Source organism: Mercenaria mercenaria, chromosome 4, assembly GCF_021730395.1.
Source record: "Mercenaria mercenaria strain notata chromosome 4, MADL_Memer_1, whole genome shotgun sequence".
NCBI lineage: Eukaryota > Metazoa > Mollusca > Bivalvia > Venerida > Veneridae > Mercenaria > Mercenaria mercenaria.
In genome coordinates, this window is record NC_069364.1 from 24,846,223 (window position 1) to 24,871,498 (window position 25,276).

The 25,276-nt window shown below is 35.1% G+C and overlaps 1 protein-coding gene and 1 non-coding gene across 2 annotated transcripts in view; both read left to right on the plus strand.

Moving 5' to 3' along the window:
* Positions 1–25,276, plus strand: part of LOC123552772 (centrosomal protein of 290 kDa-like) — a 59,694-nt gene extending 34,418 nt beyond the window's left edge. Inside the window, exons 35-57 of the mRNA XM_053540785.1 lie at positions 5,587–5,694; positions 6,145–6,279; positions 6,819–7,055; positions 7,415–7,633; positions 9,076–9,230; positions 9,698–9,911; positions 10,293–10,430; positions 10,932–11,046; positions 11,218–11,327; positions 12,153–12,299; positions 13,007–13,158; positions 15,352–15,499; positions 16,350–16,487; positions 17,126–17,281; positions 17,867–17,983; positions 18,479–18,643; positions 19,484–19,606; positions 20,629–20,850; positions 21,141–21,233; positions 21,436–21,515; positions 21,952–22,036; positions 23,046–23,171; positions 23,812–25,276. Of these exons, the coding sequence (XP_053396760.1) occupies positions 5,587–5,694; positions 6,145–6,279; positions 6,819–7,055; positions 7,415–7,633; positions 9,076–9,230; positions 9,698–9,911; positions 10,293–10,430; positions 10,932–11,046; positions 11,218–11,327; positions 12,153–12,299; positions 13,007–13,158; positions 15,352–15,499; positions 16,350–16,487; positions 17,126–17,281; positions 17,867–17,983; positions 18,479–18,643; positions 19,484–19,606; positions 20,629–20,850; positions 21,141–21,233; positions 21,436–21,515; positions 21,952–22,036; positions 23,046–23,171; positions 23,812–23,970 (3,342 nt within the window). The 3' untranslated portion in view covers positions 23,971–25,276. The remainder of the gene's footprint in view (positions 1–5,586; positions 5,695–6,144; positions 6,280–6,818; positions 7,056–7,414; positions 7,634–9,075; positions 9,231–9,697; positions 9,912–10,292; positions 10,431–10,931; positions 11,047–11,217; positions 11,328–12,152; positions 12,300–13,006; positions 13,159–15,351; positions 15,500–16,349; positions 16,488–17,125; positions 17,282–17,866; positions 17,984–18,478; positions 18,644–19,483; positions 19,607–20,628; positions 20,851–21,140; positions 21,234–21,435; positions 21,516–21,951; positions 22,037–23,045; positions 23,172–23,811) is intronic.
* Positions 2,042–2,114, plus strand: Trnat-cgu (transfer RNA threonine (anticodon CGU)). The gene has a single exon. It is a non-coding gene; the product is annotated as a tRNA-Thr (tRNA).

A 25,276-nucleotide genomic window follows, 5' to 3' on the forward strand; every position in this document is an offset into this window, starting at 1 on the left:
TCCTATACAGATTATGCCTGTGGAGACATTTATTTTATGCTAACAAATGAAATACTGTATTCTATCAGTTAAATATTTTAATATCTCATCACTCACACTGTGGAAATATGAAATTTATATTTTCACACTGTGAGAGATATAGCTCCGCCCCCTCATACATTGTGTATGAATTTTAAATTATTTGCTTAAAACAGGATGAAAATTGTAGTCGCACTTTGTTCTTTATAGTATATTTCTCGATTCAAATTATTTTACTTAATGAGAATTTCATAACGTTATGCAGCAAAAAATAAAATAAAATGGAACTTTATGTTGTGTGCGTCTTTCTAACGCGCTCGTGAAAATATTTGAAATTTTCTCACTTCTCAGTGAGATATATTCCATATTCACTCAGAACAAACAAATATCCTCTATATATTCTTGAACTTCATTTAGAAGTGTGGTATAGTTTAGTTAATTGTAATCAGCATGAATGGATTAGGAAACGCTGCAGACATAAATTGTTGAAAGTTCTCATACCTGTTCCGCTTCCATAGTCTGTAAAGGTACATTTATAAGAAAACTAACATGACATGATCTGCGGGTAAAAGTATATGAATGCGTAGAGGTCCAAGTAAAGAAAAAAATATTGTTACCTGTAGTGTAATGTGCGCTGTGTCCAATTACCATGGTAACATTTATGCTGAGATATAAAACTCCCTTTGGGAAAATGTACAAGAAATATACTTCTAGCTCGCCAGTTTTAGTTTTGTATGTATGCATTGGTTTCCTTCACTGCTGTGGTATGTTTATTGGGTTATATTTCTAGGAGCCCTTTGCATATACAGTTGAAATTCGGTATCAAGACATTGTTTATCTGATTCTCGAAATTCCACCTATTTCGAAAAAAAGTTTCAAAGCCCGTCAAAATTCCTGTTTTTTTTTCGACTTTGATTATTATGTCAAAGTAAATTTGAAGGCCCGTCAATCAAACCCCTAAATAAAGAGGTGATTATCTGTTGTAGATAATATATATATAATGCGTTACTCCTCGCAAATTGTGTATAACATGTAAATCATGTGTATAAATGATACAGCAACTTCTTTAGCGAAAAACACGTGCACCAAGCCCAAAGTCGAATTAAAATGTTCTGTCCCTCTGAATTCGGGATACCGATTGACAGAATGATGCCAATACCTTGTTTATTTCTCACAGCCTAACTTTCATAACCTTAAAAATAGTAAAAGTTCTGAATTTTTTTTTTTTTTTTTTTTTTTTACAAAATCGCAATTGAGCATCAGTTTGCGATTAAAATTACAATAAACTCAGTTCAGATGTTGTAAATGGCAGTATTCTTTTTTCGCTAGTAAATCCGTGCTGTGCCGCCCCCGCACACACCCCGCAGCGGCGCTTGTGTAACCGGTTTTCTGTGAAATCGGCACCCAGTAGGACATATGGAAATGATGATGGTGTGGCTAATACACAAGAAAGATAACTGAAAAACGGATTGCTGCATTAATTAAATAATATAAAGATAAATGATCGGAGCCAGACTTAAGGTAAAGATTATCCCTGCCAGCAAAGAGCTATAAAAATAAATGTATTTATACTTCTTTGCTGCCAGTCACTCAACGCCGCACCTGTATAATTACTGGTAGGTTAAAATAATTTCAGAAACATATATCTTGTTTTTACTGGTTTATTTTATTCTCATTTCATTTTTCAAATTTGAACGAGCGGAATAGTATTAATCAGCTGCCAGGCACCTGCACTGTATAATGTACGGTATAATTGTGAAACGGACTATAGAATTAGTTTTCGTTTATCTCTGCTAAATTCCGTACTCGGCCGAATCGATATTGTTTACATCGGGTGTTTCATTAGCAACGCGCATAAATTTCAGATAAAAATGTCTTTATTAAACGTTAAAAAGAAAAAAGAAGCATGTTGTAAAGGTGAAATTAACAAAAAGGCAGCGAGGTTGAAGAAAAACGTTCTTTTACGGAAATCTAATATCGGTATTCAAATATAGTCTTAATTAATAACCAAGTGAGTGTCGTTGCCCCTATAGCTCAGTGGTTAGAGCACTGGTCTCGTAAACCAGGGGTCGTGAGTTCGACTCTCACTGGGGGCATGTGGGATGATTTTTCTTTTTTTTTTATTTCATTAAACATTTTTAACTGTATTTCATAGTATTAGCTATTCGCATTTTGAAAAAAAAACATATTAAAAATAGACTTGTACGTGATTCGTATGAGTGTAAACGTGATAAGTATGGAATTTTTCACCATGCAATTTTTATACTTACTCAGTGGTTCAACGGATTGTAAGCCACTTGGGAAGAAAATAGTTTCACTAACGGCGGAAGGTCCCCTTCCCCTTCCCCCCCCCCCCCCCCCCCACACACACACACACACACACACAACACACACTAAAAAAAACACACCGGAAGCTGGACTTTTCATAAAGTTATCATTACATGATGAGTCGTCAGCTTTGAAATAATTAAAGCGTTGTCTGCATATACTAAACTGTACAAAACTTGCTATTTTGACAATATCGTAATAGTTACTAAAAGTAATTTCTTGAAATTTAGGTACCCTCAGAACAATATGTTGTTGATAGCATATCGAAATGTCAACAAAATCAGACAGTGAAATCATAAAAAAAAATACTTACTTTACGACTGCAATGCCACAAAAATACACATATATTAATGTCAAAATTTACAAACTATGAGGGGAAAATGGCCATAGTAACAAAAGAACGCCGTTGTCGTGCAAGATCGAAAAGATTATTAGGTATTTGTACGATATGTAATCATTTTCTAGCACTTAATTAAAATCTACACAACTGTAAAATCTTTTAAATTGTATTCATCCGAACAGTTATGTGTAATTTTGTGACTCTTAAAAAAATGGAGAGTGATCACCGGGTAAAATGATATTTTGATAACTTTGCGTAATTCCATACTTTTGAAATTTTGACATTATTGTTTATAAGAAATAAATGTATGCATAACTTCAAAAACGCACTTTCAATAATTTTTAAGATAATGGTAGCTAATGGCGGCTTATTCAGGTTGATCAGCTACTTGACGACTTCGAGGTCTATGGAGGCTGCTTGTGCGGACAGTTAACGCCACTAGCACCTAGTCCGTTATCGTTGTGAGTTCGAGCTGTGCTCGGTTCGTGATGTAAGGAAAATATCCAGTAGGCTTATGGAAGGCCGGTGGTTTTATCCAGGTGGCCGCCCGTGGCTGAAATAATTTCTGGAGAGGCATCCGAGGTCTTCCTCCACCATCAAAGCCGATCATTCACCATTTAGGCCGATCACAACCAAATCAATCACAACCAAATCAAATGTAAAAAGCCTTCGCAAGTCTAGTTACAAGTAGTCCACTAATCTTTTTTTCCCCTTTCCTAGTGCCTTTTCTCTATAGCATTTAGTGTTACCGCGTTTCAGTATGTATTCTATCGAAATCGCATGCTAGGAAAAAAAAGAATTTAATGTCTCGAAAAGAGAAATTGAAAGAAGCGAAAGGGAGTAAATTCTGCGGGTTGTATTTAACGAACTGTAGTTTTCTTATATAAATTTTAACACCCACTTTTCTTTTCTGTTTTTAGCTCACCTGAGCCAAAGGCTCATGGTGAGCTTTTGTGACCGCTCAGTGTCCGTCGTAAGTCGTCCGTCGTGTGTCGTGTGTCCGTCAACATTTTCTAAAAAAAATCTTCTTGAAAACCTTACACCAAACTTTACAGGAATGATCCTTGGGTGCCCCCCTTTCAAAATTGTTCAAAGAATTGAATTCCATGCAGAACTCTGGTTGCCATGGCAACTGAAAGGAAATATTAAAACAATCTTCTTGTCCAAAACTGCAAGGCGTAGAGCTTTGATATTTGGCATGTGACATCATCTAGTGGTCTTCTAAGAAGATTATTCAAATTATGCCCCTGGGGTGAAAAGAGGCCCCACCCCGGGGAGCACAAGTTTTACATAGACTTATATAGGAAAAAACTTCAAAAATCTTCTTGTATAAACCCACAAGACCTAGGCCTTTGATATTTGGTATGTAGCATTGCCTTGTGGTCCTCAACCAAAATTGTTCAAATTATAACCCTGGGGTGAAAAAAGGCCCTGCCCCGGGGGTCTCAAGTTTTACATAGACTAATATAGGAAAAAACTTTAAAAATCTTCTTGCCTGAAATTGCAAGGCCTAGGCTTTTGATATTTGTTATGTTGCATTGCCTACAGGTCCTCTACCAAAATTGTTCAAATTATGCCCCCGGGGTGAAAAGAGGCCCCGCCCAGGGGGTCACTTTTTATATGAGTTATATAGGAATAAATAGTTCAAAAATTATCAGATCATATTTCCTAGACTGTTTAATTATAATTACCTGGCGACCCCAAGCGATTAGGGGTCACTTGACTGTGACCTTGACCTACTGACCTACTTTCTTGTTTTTTAAGATACAGCCTTGAAATTTGGATGACATGTACAGTTTTGCACACCGATCTTAAAACTGACTTTCAGTGACCATGAATATGACCTACTGACCTACTTTCTAATATTTTAGCATCAGTTTGCCATTTTAAACATGTGGCTCATGTTACTCAGGTTAGCGATTCAGGGTCATCATGGTCCTCTTGTTCTAAAGTAGCGATATAGTCCTTTATGGGAATATAAGTCTCTGAAAATCTGATATGCTAGAAAATGTCGAAAAACCGTTATAAAATAAGTGGATTTTATATGAAATAAAGAACAGCCGGATTTAGTGGTGTTCAACCTTTAGGGCATGACATAAAATACGTCTGCGGATATATTAATTTAAGGTCAAGGTCATTCTTAGTGAGTGATAATTTGGCGCGAAATCACCAAGCACAGGCCACGTGCATGTAAAGCCTCATGCCAGTGTCCGGTTTATTCATTTTCACATCTCTGGTTTTCCTTTGATTTATAAGATATTTATTTTAAACAGTCAAATGTTTTAGAAATTTCTCACAGCGTATGTAACTGATGTCATTGCCGCGGAATTATCCATACAAGTGAATTATGGCGTAGATACATTTGAGTCCTGCTGAAAGTACGAGTGCACGGAGTTGTTTTATACGTAAACGTGATTTTTGCTCAATATTGTCCGCTTTGTGCGTAAGAAAAAAAGCATATGCCATAGGCATCGCCCGCTAGTACGCATAATGTGCACGTCTGAAATAAAATTTGGAGAAATTGAAATATATGGCAGATCTACCAGAATCCAGAATCATGTCTTAGTGATGCTGGGACATTTTTTTCTGAATCCATTTAGCATGACCTCTCTACAAACTGTTTGCTAGACCTCATCCTTAGATATTTTTTTTGAAAGTTTTGTGGTTGTTGCTGTTAATAATGGTGGTGTTTTCGGACCTTGGGTGAAACAAAGAGCTATAAAAATAAATTTTGTACTTCTTTGGGTGAAATTGTTCCATATCTCACCATCTGCAGCGCATTTAGAACAGAAAATAGTATTTGTGTGCAATGTAGTTGACTGAACTTATTATCGAAAAATAGTGGCAACAGGTATACACGAAAATGGATTTTTATTTTTTGTTCATCATTGTATTTTCAGGAGTTTGAGGAGCGGCAGTTGAGGTGGGAACATCGTGAGGTGGAGTTAGAGAGACAGATAGCGACACTGGAGAGGCAGACTGCACAGATAGCGGGAGCTGCTGCTAAGGTCTTGTCTAATTTATAATATTACAGAGATTATTTTGTTAATACATGTATTAATATGCACAATTTACATGCCATATATATAGGACAATTTCTAATGTTTAAAGTCCTTTACTGACATGGTAGACTTATTGACAGTGAATCTTCTACAATGTATTAGTTTTTATAATTGATAAAGTCATGTAATTCTTATTAAGAAAACACATGTAATATTAGACCATTCAGTATAAATTCCCCGTGCATAAAGTAGCTTAGTAAAAGTAATTAAATATTAAAGTAAAATTTTGATGGGGTTAATGCTGATTTGTCTGTACCCGTTTTTGCAAAAGACTTCTTTCAGCTGTTTGTTGTAAGACCAAGAGAGACACTTTACTTGAAAATTCACCAATAAACAATCTCTAAATAGAGAATATTGGACATACGTTACTTATTTTTCTGTATGTTACATTTTCAGTTTGAAGAAGCAGTTGGTAGGTTACCAGACTCGAAGTTACCTGTGGCTAACCAGTTGGAACAGGCTATCTCCACTATCAAATCTAATGTGAGGATTATACTGGATACCCAGGCGGAGTCAAAGAGACTTAAACAGGTAATGTTGTCAGCATGGGTTAGAGTTTGTCAACAGATCTTTAGATGTTTTAGGAAATGAAATAGTAGTTTAAGCTGGAAACCTGAGGAATAGCTTGTTTTAAAGTTGTAAAACTGAGTTTGGAGGTGTGTCTCGGACTGCAAAACTACCATTTGTCAATTTCAGATTTATGATCAGAAATAGCCAATCAGACTTGGATGCAATTTTACATTGAAATATTTGTTGTCTACCTATTTTTACATTACACTGTTTTAATTTGTGAAAACACTTAAGATAGTATCATGTTTATGAATATTGGAGTGTGCAATGCTTGAGTCTTTACAAATATAATTCCTGCATCAGCAGGGGAGGTAATTACTATTTGACAAAATTATATTTTAAGGCATGAGAAAGGTAGTTAAAAGTTCCCTTGATGTTGGTATAGTAAAATTGATTAAACTTGCTTTTGTGCAAAAACTTCTCTTGAATAAATTCCAGTAAACAAAGACAAGGAAAAATAATCCTGAAGTTTTTACTATGTTTTTGGTTTTTTTTTGCAGAGAAATGAGGAGCTTGAAAAACACTGTCGAGAAGTAGAGCACGCTTTGATTGCCCGTGACAAAGTGATAGCGGATCTCAGGCTGCGTATGCCGGCTACTGCAGAGCGAGATGAGATCATATTGCGAGCACAGTCTAAAGCGAATACCGAGGCTGAGATTAACAAGGCAGCTCATGATCGTAACTTTGAGAGTGAACAGTCAATGAAAGTAGCTCAGTCCACTATAGCTAGTCTGCAGGTAAGGTTCATTTGCAAAATTTCAGTCATAATTTTTCGAAAAAGTTGAATACAGGAAATTATGTTGGAATATAAACCACTTCAGCTTGGACTTCGGAAGTTGAAAACAGTAAACTCGGTGAATGGACAGTTTTAAGAACTTTTCACATGTTTATATTTAGATGCCTTTAAAACAACTTAGAAATTACAAGAAAATATAAAGCAAATTTAAAAAATACATCACTGTTATAATGAAATAATGATTTTGATGTAACAATATTTAAAGCTTTATAAATGACATTTTTCAAAAAATTTAATAAAAATAAACAGAATAAAAGCTTTTTGTCAAATGGTTAAATTTCTTGTTAACTCTTAAACCAGGCAAGAATCCAACAGAAGGAAGAGACGATATGTAAGTACCAGGATTTGTTGCGTCAGGCTCGTGAAGATATGCAGGATATGAACAAACGTCACGAGCAAGAGTTACGGGCCATGCAACAGAAGATACACATGAACACGGATGCTGCGTTCAGCAAATTCAAGGAAGCCGCTCAGCAAATTATGACACAAAAATTAGCACATCCTATTTCAAATAAACAGGTAAGTTTGACAAATTACACAAATTTTGTTGATTTTGCTAAGGCAGCTGTAAATGATTTGTTCAACTAGTCTGTCCAAAAATCAGTTAAGCCTTGATTTCTGAGAAAAGAGAAATTCTCATCAGGGACTTATTATGCACAACATCAAAGGAAATTGCATATACTATTTTGCTCACCTGTCGGTAGACCATTTGGTTGCTGATTAATAGCTAGAAAATGATTGAGCCCACAGTGTTAAAACTTTATAAGATGACTGTCGGTGGTCAGTAGATGACTCTTATTGTCTTGGAGGTCAGTAGCTGAAAGATTAAGGCCACAATGATCTTGATATTGAAAATGGTTTCTGCTCTATAAGTATAGAACTTTTTGGCATACAGTTGTAGCAAACCATAGAGGATGATTGCTTGTGTTCAATAGATGACCCCTACTACTTTTGTGATTAGCAGGTCAAAAGTTAAGGTGTTAGTGACCTTGGGACTGAGCATGGTTTCTGTGTAATAATTAAAGAACCCTTTGGCCTACAAACTTTATAGGATGATTGCTATTTGTCAGTAAATGATCGCTATTATTTTGGAGTCAGTTGGTTAAAGGTCAAGGTCACATAAACCTAGACACTGAAAACAGAAACAGTTTCCGAGAAATATCGGAAGCACTTCGGATTACGGAAATCAAATTACACAGGATAATTGCCGGCGGCCAGGAGATAACCAGTATTGTTTTTGGGGGTCAGTACTTCAAAGGTCAAGGTCACAGTGATCAGCTGGATCACACTTCTGCTTATGGCCTTCAAACTTCATAGGATGATTGCATGTAGACAGTAGATGACCTTGATGTTTTTGAGTTTATGAGGTCAAGGCCACCGCATGCAAAATTACACACACAGTTGCCTCAGACACGTCATCGCGGAGGGCATATGTGTTTCGTAAACAGCTTTTGTTTTCTCAGATTTCGAGGTTGTACTGATCCGCAAAATCGACACACAAATACAATTTTGATTCAATCTCTTTTAAATGGGAAATCAGCAAGTTTATGCTTTCACATCGTTACTGTTAGACCCAAGCCCCAAAAAAATGTTGTGATGAAAAAAGTGATTATATAGTACATATGTATTGTGAAAGTATAAAAAGGAGTTTTTCATGAAAGTAGAAATTTCAATCAACTTCATAAGAAATATTCCCTGTATAGGCATTGTCTTTAAAGTTGTAAGTCATTCAGTCCTATGATTGGATTGATTTATTTTTGAGAGATATTTTTTCGCACATGTATACTGGAAAATAGTATGGTTTATAGTACTCCGAGGATATTTTAGTTGTGTAATGAACATTTAAAAATGCACCAATTAGAGGTTATAAAATAGATCTTTTAAATATCAAATAGCGTAATATAGATATAGGAAAGATCTGTGATATTGACAGTTGATTGACATATATATTCTATTTATAGATTGCCCGTTTGAATGAGTTGGAAGATCTGGTTGTAGAGCAGGAGAATGCACTAGCTGCCATGGCACAGAAACTACGATCTAAGGATGAAGATATTGTCGGTCATAAAACTAGACTACAGCAACAGCTACATGCTCATGCAGGAGAAAAACAGAGGTATATTATAGCAAAAACTTTTTTAAGAAATTTTGTAGCAAAGTTAAAAATGGGGAAATTGGCATTTCAATTTTGCTTTGTGAAGTAGGTCCCGTATTCATTAAGGTTGATAGTCTGAGGGGGTGGTGGTGGGGGGTGCGTACAGGGATAAAGCACTGGACTCCAATTTAAAGATTGTTGAGTCTGTTGTCTGTTGAAATTTTTCATGATCATTACAATTCCATATACATTATATTTACGTAGATGATTTGATAGCCATTAAAAGCAAGTATGAAAGTTACTTTGTAATACTTTTACTCTATCATGCTATAGTTTTGTTCAGTGCATGATAGCAGCCAAAGTTACTATAGATAAATGAAGGTCTTGAAACAGTTGTGCTCCTTGTGTAGATTGAAAATTAAACAAGTACAAAAATAAATGTATGACAAAATTGCAGTCTTTCTCATGACGATATTTATTTATTTCAGTGTGGTTGGACAGCTTTCAGAAGAACTTGCCAATAAACAAGCAGATGTGGACAGACTGACAAGAACAGTTGAACATCAAGCGAAAGAGCTGGAACTACTCAATGAAGAACTTGGTACCGCCAAGGACGCTAACTCTCGTGCACCTACCACAACAATGAAGAATCTTGTAGAAAGACTGAAAAATCAGCTTGCATTGAAGGAAAAACAACATCAGGTACAGTTATACTTACTATGTTACTGTTCAGCCTATGTTAAAGGTATCCAGTGTGCATTTTTCACCAAAATGATATATCTTAAGATATAACTTGAATCCAGAAAACCACTTCAGTAGCCTTGTGGTAGAGGGCCCGCTTTGAGTGCAGGAGGTGTTGGGTTCGCTCCCTGGCCGCATTTTACCAAAGACATAAGAAATGGTACTAGTAGCTTCCCGGCTTTTCGCTTTGCATTAAGAGGATAGTTCTAACCTAGGATTGGTAAGCCAGGTGTCAGTATTTAGATGGCAATAATCTTCATGAAAATTTTTCTATTGTAAAAATGAAAATATCTTGTGGTTTTCAAGTTGTGAACTGATTTTCATTAAATTTCATTATTTCAGGCTTTAAGTAAGGCACTTACTGAGCTGAGAGCAGATATGGTAACTCAGGCCCAGGAACAAGTCAAGGCTCACACGGAAGATTCATCACAACAGATAAATGTACAGAAAATTGTTGATAAACACACTAAAGAACTCACTGTAAGTATTTTTACCAAATTTATAGTGCATGTAACAAATAAGATCTTTCACATTTTTCAAAACCACATAAAGTATGAGTAGTAAAACCAATACTAGCAGTCACTGTTTCTATGCAGACATCTGTTACCCTTGTCACCCTTGTCAATGTGGGAAGGACAATTTGTTTGGCAACTAGCTCACTTAAATTACCGCTTTTTGTCTGACCCTTTGGTAGCTGCTATATACAGTTTCAACAAAACTAGTATTTATAAAAGCTGTTCTTGATTGTAATAATGATATGTAAAAACCGTTATAAACTTTAAAGATTTATTACATTGTTTTTGTTTCATGTCAAAAACAAAATTCCAAGTATGTTTGCTTTCTCTTTAATCTGTTACTTAATGTTTCTAAGACATACATGTATTTCAGTTTTTGTGATTGCCTAGTGAGATAAATCTGCCCATTACAGTTGTACAAAAGCTTTTGTACTCTTTCACTTTATTGACAATACTTTTCTTACAGGATCAGATAGAAGACCTGCAGAACACAATAGAGAGACAGAAGAAGGAATTAAAGAAAAGAAAGGACAAAGAGAGTGGTTTACATTCAGAGATTGATGATTTTAGAGAGGAACTTAGTAAGTTTTTCATTTCCACATGTTTTGCCCTTCATCTCCCAATTTGTTAACAGCAGTTTTGACTCAACATTTGAGTCTTCTTTTGAGAGGGTGTATAGCATACAAGAAATCATTCAGTTTTAAAGTATGTATTTTAAATCATGTCTATAAATACTTTTGCTACAATTTCAGCTCAGAAAGAGAAGACGGTCCATAAGTTAAAGGGAGACAAGCAGAGATTAGAATCAGAGATTGAAGAGTTAGAGAAGAAGATAGAAAGAATGAGTACCATGAAAACACAGGTATACTACATTATAAACATATTAACTAGAAGAATTCATGTTAAATAGATGGGCTCATCATGTTATGTGGTATATCACTGAGTTGCTACATGTTTTATATACTGTCAAGACTTAGCTAGAAATTCATTATCTAGACAATTTTCTACAGTTTCATAACTTTGCCATTGGAGTTATGATGGTTTTATGATTAAATTGAATAACTTGTTACCTGGACAGAAATAGAAAACGTGTGACTGCAGGCTGTATAAGTACATTGTAATTAAATTATGTCCAGAATGAACTGTACTGTACATATACACAATAAGTAATATGTTTTGATTTTGTCTCACAACATTAAATAAAAAAAATGAAGTATGACATTACTTTATGTTATATATACTATATATTATATATTACTATATAGCTAAGTCGAAAAAATGCAGACATAATTGTCATTGATGGTTTGGGAAAATCGAAATACACTGAACATTTTCTTTTAGCAACTCCTTTACATTTTCCATTTTATGCTGTTTGTAAAGTCAGTAATATATGAGCTGTGCCATGAGAAAACCAACATAGTGGGTTTGCGACCAGCATGGATCCAGACCAGCCTGCGCATCTGCGCAGTCTGGTCAGGATCCATGCTGTTCGCTTTCAAATTATTGCAATTAAAGAAACCTTTAGTGAACAGCATGGATCCTGACCGGACTGCGGGAATGCGCAGGCTGGTCTGGATCCATGCTGGTCGCAAAGCCACTATGTTGGTTTTCTCATGGTGCTGCTCAATTACGATGAAAAGATTCTAAACAATTAAAATTATATGTTTACTAAACTGTCTTGTTGCAGAAAACTGGAGAAGAGAATACAAAGCGTGAAATGGATGAATTGAGACGCCAGGTACGACTCCTGGAAGGTGAACTGAAGCGTAAGAGCCAGGCTGCAGAGAAACCCTATGACCATAAGAAGGAATCACCTAGAGACCCACCACCTAAGGTACAATTTTAGCAAAGTCCATACGAATATCTTAAAATGATACTCTGTTTTTTGTTTTGAAAATATTTGTAACTGTTCTTTAAAATTGGTATGTATTTCATATACATGTACTTGTTTTTTCCCCATACAGTATATTTTGAATCATACAATATACCGGTATACTTTTCAAACAGACTTTAATGTTTTTGCTCACTGGAACAAGCATATTAAAATGTGTCCAAAATATGTCTATACTTCTAGTTAATATGTTAAATTGAAATGTTTAACATAAATATAGGACCTCTGGGTTCAAGTTATTAACCTCAGTTTTGAACCCAGTTTCAAAATGTTAGCATCAGATTGGCCGTTTCTGATAACTTTTTTTGAATTTGACCAATAGCAAAGCAGTAGTCTTAGACTGGGCTACAATTCTAAGCTTTGGATCAAGAAAGGTGAACTGAAATATGAGGATCAGTCTGCAGAGAAACCATTTTATGATAAGAAAGAATTGTTAAGGGCTCTAATATATATAATGTCTGTATTACCAAAACTAACCTCAAAGTCAAACATTTTTAGCTAACATAGATGTATTTCATGCTTGAAATGGTTAAATGGTACTGAGACTGCTATTTCAAGTTCTTAGGAGTAGGGCTTTATGATTTCAAAATTCATCTGAATTTCCCAGTGCAAGTAAGAGCTAGTAATGAAAAGTTTTATTCATATTTCAGGGAACTGGAGGTAGCGAAGAGCTTCTCAAGTGGGAGGAGAGCAAGAAATGGCAGAAAACCGTGGAGAAAATGAGGTCAAAGATCAAAGAAAGGGACGCAGAAATTGATAAATTGCAGAAATCTAATAAAATGCTCAAAGATATATCAGACAGGTAATTTTATTGGTTTTGTAAATCATAAAATAGATAAAAATGAAAACCCACAGGCCACCCAACATGACAAAAATGACAGTATTCCGTTTGAATGAACCTGTTCATGGATGGTAATGTGGAAGTGTATAAGTATAGCTTTGACAATGGAAGGAAATTTTGAAAAAAAGGAAACCTAAAATATACATAAATGATTATCAGAATTTGATCATGACAAAAGGTCATCTGACTGAATCCTGTTTGAGAAACTATGTGTAATGATATGTAGAAAAGAAGAACATACACTCCCATATGTTATAAAATGATGGTAGTACCACAAATGGTCTGAATTTTTTTAATGCAAACATTAAAAGACATACCATAACATTATTGAATTTTTGAAGTCCATTTCATATGTCATGTTAGCTGTACTCATTCTACTGTAGAGATACTGCATACTTTCTGGTGTTATAATGCATCATTTAGAAAAAATAAATATTTGAGCCATGCCATGAGAAAACCAACATAGTGGGTTTGTGACCAGCATGGATCCAGACCAGCCTGTGCATCCGCGCAGTCTGGTCAGGATCCATGCTGTTCGCTTTCAAAGCCTATAGTAATTAGAGAAACTGTTAGCGAATAGCATGGATCCTGACAAGACTGCGCGGATGTGCAGGCTGGTCTGGATCCATGCTGGTCGCAAACCCACTATGTTGGTTTTCTCATGGCACGGCTCAATTTTAATGTTTAGTTTGTATAAATAGCCTCATCACTACTTCCAAAAAAGTAATTAAAGTTATGGTCACACAGTAGTTGTGTATGTGAACAGTTTTCATGCATTTCAGGTAACAGCTATAATTATTAATTAAAGTGATGTCTTTCAGATTTATAATATTTCTCATAAATGCAAATAAACAGTTGAATTGTTAAATAACAGTTGGTTTCTGCATGTATCATTGTTACTATGGTTTCTCATTCTGCATTTATTACTGAAATACAGAAATTTGATATATCAAAAATATATCGGCCTCAAAAGTCTGTATTCAAGGTTTGAAATAGACTATAGCTCCTGCTTGATTGATTTGCAAGTTCATTCATGTTTAATAATTAGTGGGTATTTCCAATATTGAATACACACTATAAGGTTTGTAATACTATATAAAGGTTGATACTACATTGTAGTAATCGGTATTCTTTAAGTACTGACTGATATATAATTCAGAAGCTTTGATAAACTTGTACATTTGAATCCAGAAGTGCTTATTATTCAATGGACTGAAGTAAAAAATAATAATTGAGAATGCATATGGATTATTTTAGTGCAGAAAATTGTGGTATGTTATTATCAAGCTAGTTTTCCATTAGAAAGACATGTGCAATAAATTTGACAGCCAGACTGAAGAGGTCACATTTATTAATTTAATTCTTTTTAATTGTGCTTGGTTAAGTTGCATAAGAGTTTTAAGGTTTATAAAGATATTGAGTTGTTCTTAAGTTCTTTCTTTACTTTTACCTGTATAACTGCATAAATTAATTCAACACATTCTGATATGGTGCAATAAATATACATAAACTTACAGTGCTAAACGCACTTTATCTGAAGATTTCTATTTTATTATAAAACAATTTATATGCACATTACAAGCGGCACTGTCTTGATATAAATGCTAGAATCATACATGCCTCTGATTTATGTGGGGAAGTTGTCTGTTACTTGTAGAGACTAGCTTGTACTGGTATATAAACTAGGAGTGCTAGGAGTAAATTGACTGCCATATACTGTATTATTACATTTCTCCTCATATAAATCATGAGCCCAGATTTTGTCCTATATGATCAGTCTAAAGTCAACACATGTTTATTGCGATATTAGGTAAAAAGGTTAAAAATGATACTGAAAATTGATTTTTGATGTCATGTAATAAAACACTTATTGAATAGCTTGCTTGTCAATAGCCAAAACTATTAGCTCTTGGTCCCAGACCTCGGCCAATAATTCTAACTATTGACTGGCAAGTCATTCCATAAGTGTATACTATTAAACTGCTGTTGAAAAAACAAAATTACACATTGAATTTACACCCATCAAAACTAAATCTAACTGCACTGTGAAACTCCATATTTTTAAGAATCAGTCTTTATTATTTACTTAAATGAAGATTTTTCATGTTAAAGTTCAAAACAGCTTGATAAACCCTGTAATTACATATACTTCAGATTAACAAGGGAGAAGGATAATCTAGAGAGGAGATTAAGTGCTAAACCCACAGCCACAGCAGCAGCTCCACCACTGACCTCTGCCCCATACAAACCTGACCATCAACTGGAGAAACTGAAAAATCAGAACTATCAACTGCAAGAGGAGGTAAATATTACAAACTGTTACTGCTTGAAAAATAGATACCAGTAGCATACACTTTTGCCATATAATTGAATTAAATTTGAAAAATAACATATTTAATTTGAAGTACACAATGCAGCATCTTGCACATAATTATACAGTCAATGCTGTGATGTAAAAGAGAAGATGATCTTTGTGTGCAGGTGGTCTTTATATATATTGGTTTAAATGTTTAGAATTGAAAACTGGTAGTTGTTGGAGCCAGTTAATCTGTTCAGAGGTGGTCATCAAGGACAGGGTTGACTATAGAGTTAAAAGTGCAATAACTTGTAGATATGAATCTCTAAGGTTTGATAGTTTTGATAAATGAGCCGTGCCATGAGAAAACCAACATAGTGGGTTTGCGACAAGTCTGGACAGGATCCATGCTGTTCGCTAACAGTTTCTATAATTGCAATAGGCTTTGAAAGTGAACAGCATGGATTTTGACCAGACTGCACAGATGCACAGGCTGGTCTGGATCCTTGCTGGTCGCAAACGCACTATGTTGGTTTTCTCATGGCACAGCTCAAATGGGAACAGATTATAATAATTTATGAATGCTAAAGGAAGATTCTTGATTTCGAGTCATTGCCATGTATAGCTATAGCTGATCTGTATTACTGTTGCAAACTTTAACCAAATCGATGGTGTAGATAAAAACATATATCAGAGTATCTTGTAAAAATTGAATTTTCTTAAAAACAGAGAAAAATGCAGCGTTCTTGTTGATGTAGCATTTCTTTTTGATGTTGCCTTTAAGTGTTTTCTCCCAGTCAGTATTATAGCATTGAGACGGGAAATTGTCATTTGACTGTTGCGTTCTATTTTACAGGTAGCGGATTTGAAACGCCAGTTACTAGTTGGCAGAGAAGTACCACTACAGGAGGAGAGGATACGCAGTCAGCAACTTGCTGAACAGGTCGAGATTATGGAACAAGTTGTTGCAAAGAAACAACATACCACTGCTAAGGTATTGTGTTTTCATTCTTCTAGACATTGTTCAGTTTTTATAAAAACCCAAAAAGAATTTTGGGTTAATGGTTCTAAAAGTGATTTTGGGAACTAGTTGCAGAATTCAACCTTTTCATTGGTCAGTTTTGAGATTGATGTCGGGATCAACCAATCAGATGCTGCGTTATCTTAATCAGCCGATTAGAAGTCAAAGTTTTAAGACTGTATTCAGAGTCCGGTTCTTGACTTTGAGCTCTGTTTTAAGAGGTCTAAAATTTGTCTTGTTTAGCTCATTTAGATGTCAAACTGACTGCAAGTCAAAGAACTTTGAGTATGATTTATATAAGATAAGACTACTTGATACACTTTGTTACATCCTGGAAAGAACTAGTGTTGGTGTATGAGGAGATGCCAGTCTGACGTCAATGGTGTTTTAGTCCGTGACCCCTGAGCTGAGCATCCAACACCTTGTCTACAATTAAACCTCAACTTAGCCTAAGATGACGGACCACATTTAATAAATGAACATCCAATTTTGTCTGAAAGTTTTTTATAGGTTAGGTACACAATAATGGCTGCCTTAGTTAACAATGTATTTTTTTAAATCAACAGTTCTGCAATTTAAAACTTACTGATTTTCTGTTTACTATTTTACAGTCACCAACAGAAGCCTTGGGTTCACAGGGATCAGAATATCAGGTTATATTTGAGAAAAACCAGAATCTGCAGAAACAAGTTCTCAAGATGTCAGAGGAGAACATTGAACTCAAGTTTGAGGCAGAACAAGCCAAGAAAGATATTCCTAGACTCAAGGTAAATGTTTCTTAAACCTTACCGTGCTGTACATGATTGATTCTGCCTTTGCAACCAGTGTAGATCATGATCAGCCTGCACATCCATGCAGTCTGATCATGATCTGCACTGTTCACTATTCAGGGGGCCTCTATGGCCGAGTGGATAAGGTCTCCATCTTCCAGTCACTTGCCCCTAACATCTGAGGATTTGAAACCTCAGTATTACCCCGGTATTGAGGTGTAGAATTCTTCCATGTGAGGAAGCCAACCAGCTGGCATAAGGAAGGTTAGTCCTTCTACCCAAGTGCCAGGTTGTGCCTGAAGTAATGCCTGGAAAGGCACCCAGGTCTTCCTCCATTATCAAAAGCTGTAAAATTTGTGTATTACCACTGACTGTCTCAGTATGATGTTAAACCAAAATAAATCAAACCTTTTGATGCAATATGCTTTGAAGTTCTGTTACTTAATACTTGTTATGAGATATTTTCTATAAATAGCATAAATGATCTGGAGGACAGGAGTCTTGAATTTCAACTTTTGATCAATTTTGCATTTCATCATTACAAGGCAAAATTCTATATTAACCTGTATTTTGTGATTACAGGACAGAATAAATGACCTACAGAGGTATGTCGAGGCACTGAAATCTGAGAACAGTCAGCTGCTAGCAGGTGATGGGACAAACAGATCAATGGATTCAGCTGGCTCTTCAATCAGAAGGGTAAATATGTTTGTTTTTTTATCTTATAATTGTTCTCTTTCTTTTAAGCTTGATTATGAAGAAAGCTTAGATTATTTTTGAGTCTGTTTTTTTTTTTTTAAGGAATAATAAGTACTACATTTTAGTGTAATATGAAGCGTTATTCTGACTAGTGACCTCAGGTTCAAGATGCCAATGTCTTTTGTCCATTACTTTGTTTTGCAAGTTATAAATATCCATGGAGACTGATACAGGCTTTGTTAATGACACCGTTAAATCTGTTCTTACAAAATTAGTTGTTTCACTTTCCACAAGATTCTAGCATTTTCACTGGTTATAAGATGGTCACATTGTGACTCCCTATATTTCTGTGGAGGGTCAGTAGATTTTCATGTTAGGTTACCCTAAAAATAAGTAGTTGATAAACCATTTGTCTAGATCCTTCACAATAAATATATACGGTCAGTATGATCATGGTTAATATTTTGTAGTTTAAGAGTTTGTTTTGAACTTCAGATTGGTGAGAGTGGAAAGAGTACAAGGCAACTTGAGAAGACAGTGGCGTTGCTGAAGAAGGTTGTAGAACGTGTACAGTCTGAAAATGAACAATTAAAGAAGGCACCAGGTGTTGTTAGTAATGAACGTCTTCAAAATTTACAGCTTGAAAATGAAGGACTGAAGGTAAGCTTTGCTTGATGTTGTTTCTTTAAATGAGCCGCACCATGGGAAAACCAGCATAGTGGCTTTGCGACCAGCATGGATCCAGACCAGCCTGCGCATCCGCGCAGTCTGGTCAGGATCCATGCTGTTCGCTAACAGTTTCTCTGATTGCAATAGGCTTTGAAAGCAAACAGCATGGATCCTGACCAGGCTGCGCAGATGCGCAGGCTGGTCTGGATCCATGCTGGTCGCAAAGCCACTATGTTGGTTTTCTCATGGTGTGGCTCAAATGTAAGACATGTTTATACATTAATAAAACACTACGAGTATGATCCTTGATACGTATATTTAATCTTTTAAAGCACCTTCCAAGCTGTTTAAATATTGGGCATGCTAATGCTTGTCTAAACAAAGTTTTATCTTATACATGTATTTAATATATAGTAACAGGGAACACTTTTTCTAGCACTTGCTTATTAACTATTAACAGGAAAAAGTTTATTTAACCTAATGTACCCTATATAAATGCTCTAAATGCCACTTAATCTAATGGCTGAGTCTCCATATAAAAACATTTCTTAGGAGAATACCAACATTATTTTGGTAAAAAGTCAGTAAAAACATTTGTGCAGGTATAAATTATATAAAAGTTAAATAGTCGGGCAATATATTTGGCCCTAATTGAATGCTGCCCCTGTCCCCTATTGAAGAATGTAACACCCCATTGGGCTTTTATTCATGGGTCACTGTTACTGTTGTCTACGAATTTTTATCTACCAAGTGGGTCAATGTCTTCAAGAAGTTAATTCCAAGACAATCTTTATTTAATACTGTAATAAGGAACTTATTTTGTTTCTGCAGTCTCAAATGGAGGAGCTGCGTCAGAAGGTTGGAGCCACCCTCAGTGAGAGATACACCAGTCAGCAGAAAGGCACAGCTAAAATGATGGGTGATTATGAAAAAATGAGGAAAGATCTCATGAAGGCAAGAGTATTTTTTTTTAGAAAACTTAAATGATCTTGTATGTTCATTATTTATTTCATTTCATTTAACATTTCTGTCTTAGTTTTTTATACGCCCAAAGGGACGTATTATGTTATATCCCCGGTGTCCATCTGTCCGTCCATCAATTAGCAATTTCGTGTCCGCTCTGTAACTCTTGAACCCCTTGAAGGATTTCAAAGAAACTTGACACAAATGTTAAACACACAGAGGCAACATGCAGAGCACATGTTTAGGATGTCTCACTTCAAGGTCAAGGTCACACTTAGGGGTCAAAGGTCATATCAGTTTGTTTTGTGTCCGCTCTGTAACTCTTGAACTGCTTGAAGGATTTCAAAGAAACATGGCACAAATGTTCATCACACTGAGACGACATGCAGAGCACATGTTTGGGATGACTCGCTTCCAGGTCAAGGTCACACTTAGGGGTCAAAGGTCATATATGACTTTGCTTTGTATATATTGCTCTGCATTGCAGTGCTCTTGTTTTTATTTGGCAGATCCCTTTTTTGTTCACTTACAATAAAAAAATTTGAATTATTTCCCTTTTATGTTACTATAAGTAGCTTATTTTCAAACTTTTTTATTATTAGCTGTAGGGAAAAACCGAGACCATTTTTCTGTGGTACAACATGGGTGGTACCTCCAATTTTTAGGTGTATTTTGACATACTTTACCTGGTAAGGATTTTTTTGTGGACATAGAATTTTTTGGGGAATTTCTTCCATTTGTTGTTCCTGTACTTTGGACTTCAACAGTCAAGTTCTTTAAATTTTGCACCAATCCTCTGATGTAACCCTTCGGGCGTATATTGCACCGCTTGGCGGCGCTCTTGTTCAAATTTGTTCGTAGGATCTTTTTTGGGTGTGTTTGTGTGTGAAATATTTACAAGAAATTTTAAGTATGGGATCTCAAAAGAATAAAAGCTGTAAAAGATAATGTTAGAATATTTATTTTACTGCCACGATAAAAACCTGTAATATCAAGATTTCATTTTTTCATAGGAAATGGATAATAATGAAAAACTTCGAGCTCAGATCACATCCCTAGAAATAAAGCTTGAACAACAGAAGGGTAAGGTAGCAGAGTCAAAGACAAGACTTCAGATAGAGGAAGGAAAGACAGAGGATGGACAGGGGGCTGATGGGAAAGGATGGAAGTCGGCTGTTGTTACACGCATGTATGAAGATAGATTGAAATCTTTAGAAGCGGAGCTTGATAAGAAGGTATTATTTTTTAATTATAGATTGGGATTGGGGTCTTTAGATTGTGAGCCAGTTAAATTTTCTCTAAATGTAAATCTTTAATGCATCAGAAACATGTGCATTGACTGACTTTAAGAAAAGTTGATTTTAACTTCTGTCTGTAGGGCTTCTAGAATTGACTTTGTAAAGAAAAAAGAAGTTAAAGTTCTCTTTAACTGGTTCAGATGGGAACGTAAACTGAAATGTCTGTAAAGCTGAAAGTAGTGTCTTGGCTGTCTAAAATTAATTTTTCAACCATTTCTTTGTTACAGACAAAATTATTGTCTGAAACCAAAACCTTGTTGAAAGAGGCAGCTATCAGGGAACAAAGACTAATGGCAGAAAAAGAACAACTTCTGAAAAAGGTAAGTAGGATTTTTTTGCTTTATTTGTAAATGTGGTGAAGACCCATACAGAGATGCCCTGCTGGTAATCAGTCTTCTTTCCTCGGGACTGTGTGATTTAATTATATTTGTTTTGTGCAGAAAATGTCATACATGTATATTATGGATATACAATACAACTTACTATTTCAGACTACAAATATGATATTTATTATATTTTCAGGTGGCTGTATTGGAGAGGGTGCCACCAGGAAGTTCTGGTATGTCAGATATAGATGTTGCTAGAGACTACCAACAGTCAAGGTATGTAATAGAACATTTAGAAGGTCAAAGTTCAGTTCAAAAGTTAGTCACAGTTTTCATCGGTTTCGGAAATTTAATATGAAAATAAAAATAACTCACTGTTACGTGAAAGTGATATTCCTTTGATAAAAAAATATATATATATTATTTGTATGCAACATTTCAAAGTAGCCGTGTTACTCTAGTTAAGAGACTTAATTTACCTTTATAAATTGACTTTGCCATGTAAGAAAAATCAACAACAGTTATTTCTTTCATCTGAAATACATAGAATGTTTTTGCAACCCATGCACAAGATAACTGAATTTACTGTCTCCTGCTGGAGATTAGCTTGAACATGATTGTATAAATTCTGTTATGCCATCCCTCCCTCTGCCATTCAGAAATATTGCTGATGCTGCATGAATATAGCTAGTATATATGTATATTTTTAAAGGTTGACGATAGATCGGTTGGAGAATGAAAAGAAAGAACTTGCTTTTGAGCTCACTATGGCTCGACGACAAGCTGGAGCAGGAAATGTAAGTTGAACACATACATATTTTAAAGTAGTTTCATATGGACTCGTTGGTGGTATACTGCTACAGAATTTTAATCGGAGAGGGAGTGGGGATAAAGAAAATAAGGCTCATTACATTCAAAAGAAAAAATCTTATTTACAGTCAAACATGTGTTATGCAGCTAGCCAAAGGAGTAACACAGTTTGACTTCTTAAGGCAGATGACCACTTTTAAATTAGACAAGTTATAGTTAGAACAGAATGTCAGTTTGGGAAGTGAGCTAACTGAATGCTTATGGCAAGTGGCTGCTTTATACAGGTGACTGCTAAGGCAAGTTAACTGTAGTTACCGACTTCCCTTTACTATTATTTATACTATATATACATCCTCTTAGTTGTCTAATGTCCCAACCTCTGTACCATATGAGAACTTTTTAACCTTTCTTGGTTTGAAATCTTACACATTTAACTGTTTTTTATGCCCCCGAAGGGAGGCATATAGTTTTTTAACTGTCTGTCGGTCTGTCCGCAATTTTCGTGTCTGGTCCATATCTTTGTCATCCATGGATGGATTTTCAAATAACTTGGCATGAATGTGTACCACAGTAAGACGATGTGTCGCGCGCAAGACCCAGGTCCTTAGCTCAAAGGTCAAGGTCACACTTAGACATTAAAGGTCATATTTCATGATAGTGCAATGATGGCATGTCCGGTCCATATCTTTGACATTCATGCATGGATTTTAAAATAACTACGCATGAATGTGTGGCACAGTAAGACGACGTGTCGCGCGCAAGACCCAGGTTCATAGGTCAAAGGTCCTAAACTCTAACATCGGCCATAACTATTCATTCAAAGTGCCATCGGGGGCATGTGTCATCCTATGGAGATAGCTCTTGTTCATAAGTTTGTTGATAAGTCAGTATATTATCAGTATTTTTCAGTTGATATTTCTATTAAAAATTGATAAATTAGGGACTGCCCTGTCACTGGGATCTTACACATTACCGTTCTTTCCTGTTTTCTAACAGATAAGTGAGGAGATATTCACAAAGGCCAATAACTATGACAGGGTGATGTCAGAGAATATAGAGCTAGGGCTGGAACTGAAAACAATCCGGCTTGAGAGAGATAAAACAAAATTGGAAGTAGACAGGGTAAGTGTTGACACTAACTGTCCTCTTGTAAAGTCTGGGCACATCCACTCAAAACAGTGTGTGCATATTTTGATATATGTTAACAAAATCACTGCTTTTCAAAATAATTATTATCATCCATAGATAACTTTTTATCACATTATACTGAAAGGATTTTTACAATTTTGTAGATGGATTTTATTCTTCAGAAATGAAAAATTAAATTTAGAAAGGGGCAGATTTTGTCATACTTTTACAATGTTGAAGAGTGCCTCTATCGCAGAGTGGTTAGTTTGCTGCTTTCAAATTTCTTGCCTCTCACCACTGTGTGTTCCAGACTTCATTTGGGATGCAGGATTCTTTCATGTGAGGAAGCCATCCTGCTGTGATACGCAGACCGGTGATTCTACCAAGATGCCCTCGCATGCTGCCACCATCAGTGGCTGGGAAGTTTCTTTGGTGTGACCGTAAACCAAAAAAAAAAAAAAAAAAAAAAAAAAAAATTACTTTACTGCTGGAAAAAATTGTCATATCTTACAAAAGGCTAGATTATATGCAGAAAAAAATGATGTAGCGTCTCCTTTGACATACAACACATAAAGTAATTTTGACGTTTGTTGTCTTATAATTGTTAATAAGTTTTGTTTCTTTTGTTTTTCAGTTAAGAAAAGAGCTTGGAACATTTGGACCAGACTTCTTTGAAGAAATAGAGGATCTCAAATTTAACTATAAACAGTCGGTAGAGAAAAATATTCTGTATGAAGAGAAATTAAAACAAGTTAGTGAGCAGTTTGGAATATCTATACCTGGAGTAAGATAAGAAGACTGAAGTAAGGAAGAGGATTTAGATTTTTAAATTTAGTACTATAAACATTACTTTCGATACTTGAAGGAATTAGACTCAAAAAATTATTTTGAAATAATTGTGTGATAAAGTAAAAGTTGTGTTGGGTACTGTGTCACAACTGCAGGCTGATTAGTAATACAGTTAATTAAAGGTCTTTGGTTTTCAACGAAATTGTTATTTTATGGTATTGCTAAGATAGATTTGATTTAAATTTCTCAAACCTTGATGGTGATTACTTCATGGGTCTTAGGAGCCTTACTTTTGGTCAACAACATTCTTATAGATATTACTTTGACTTGACTAGTTAAATTGAGTTGTAGCAGCATTTATATTCATGAGCCAATTATGCTTCCCCTTGATAAGTGTTAATTGATAGCAATTTTTGTGATACATTAGCTTAAACTAGCCATTCATGTTTCTTTGTAGTGCAAGTGTAATAGACATATGAATGCATTTTGTAAATGCATAGTATTCAAAACTGTTCAGTTTGTTTTGTTAAAATCTTGATGCCAATCATGTGGAGAAAATTATTCTGTATCCATGATGTTATATCTTGTTGTGCTAGTGCTTACATTGGTTGCTGAAGGTGTTTTGTTAAATTTTCAAACATTCCAGTAGATACATTCAGTTTCATGTATTGTTTTTCCTCATGATCTAATGGATCTTTTTGCAAATGAAGAAATATATTTTACTCAATAGATCTGTTTCAGTATATATGTGCTTGGAAAACCTTTTTTTTTATTACAGTAATTATTTTTAATTAAAATTTTGCATCTATGTTAACTTTAATGTATAAATTTTATATGAATTAGATTGAGTAATTGTGAGTGTTATGTAACTTGGGTGAATGTCATTGTAGTGTATGCTACTTGGAACACTACAAAAAGTAGTATATTCAAAATGCTTAAAGTTGTCTTTTATCTTGGTATTTACTGTGGAATCATGAAATTTCGTGGGCATGAAATTTCTAGGTTTTGATTAATACTACTATTTCAAAGGGATACCGGTATGAATTTATCGATATCTACTTTTGAACATAATATAAACGGAAATTTGGCTTGTTTGTTGGGATTAAATTTCAGATTGACTCGACCACAAAATCAACGAAACTTAGTGCCCCACGAACATTTATGATTTTACAGTATGTCTATGGTGACCGTAAACTTTACTGTGATATTTTTCCGTCCTGGATTATTTATATTAGGATTATTTACATAAATTACATGAACATTTATACTGTATGTCTACTATATAAAAAAATAAAATAGTTTAGAATGAA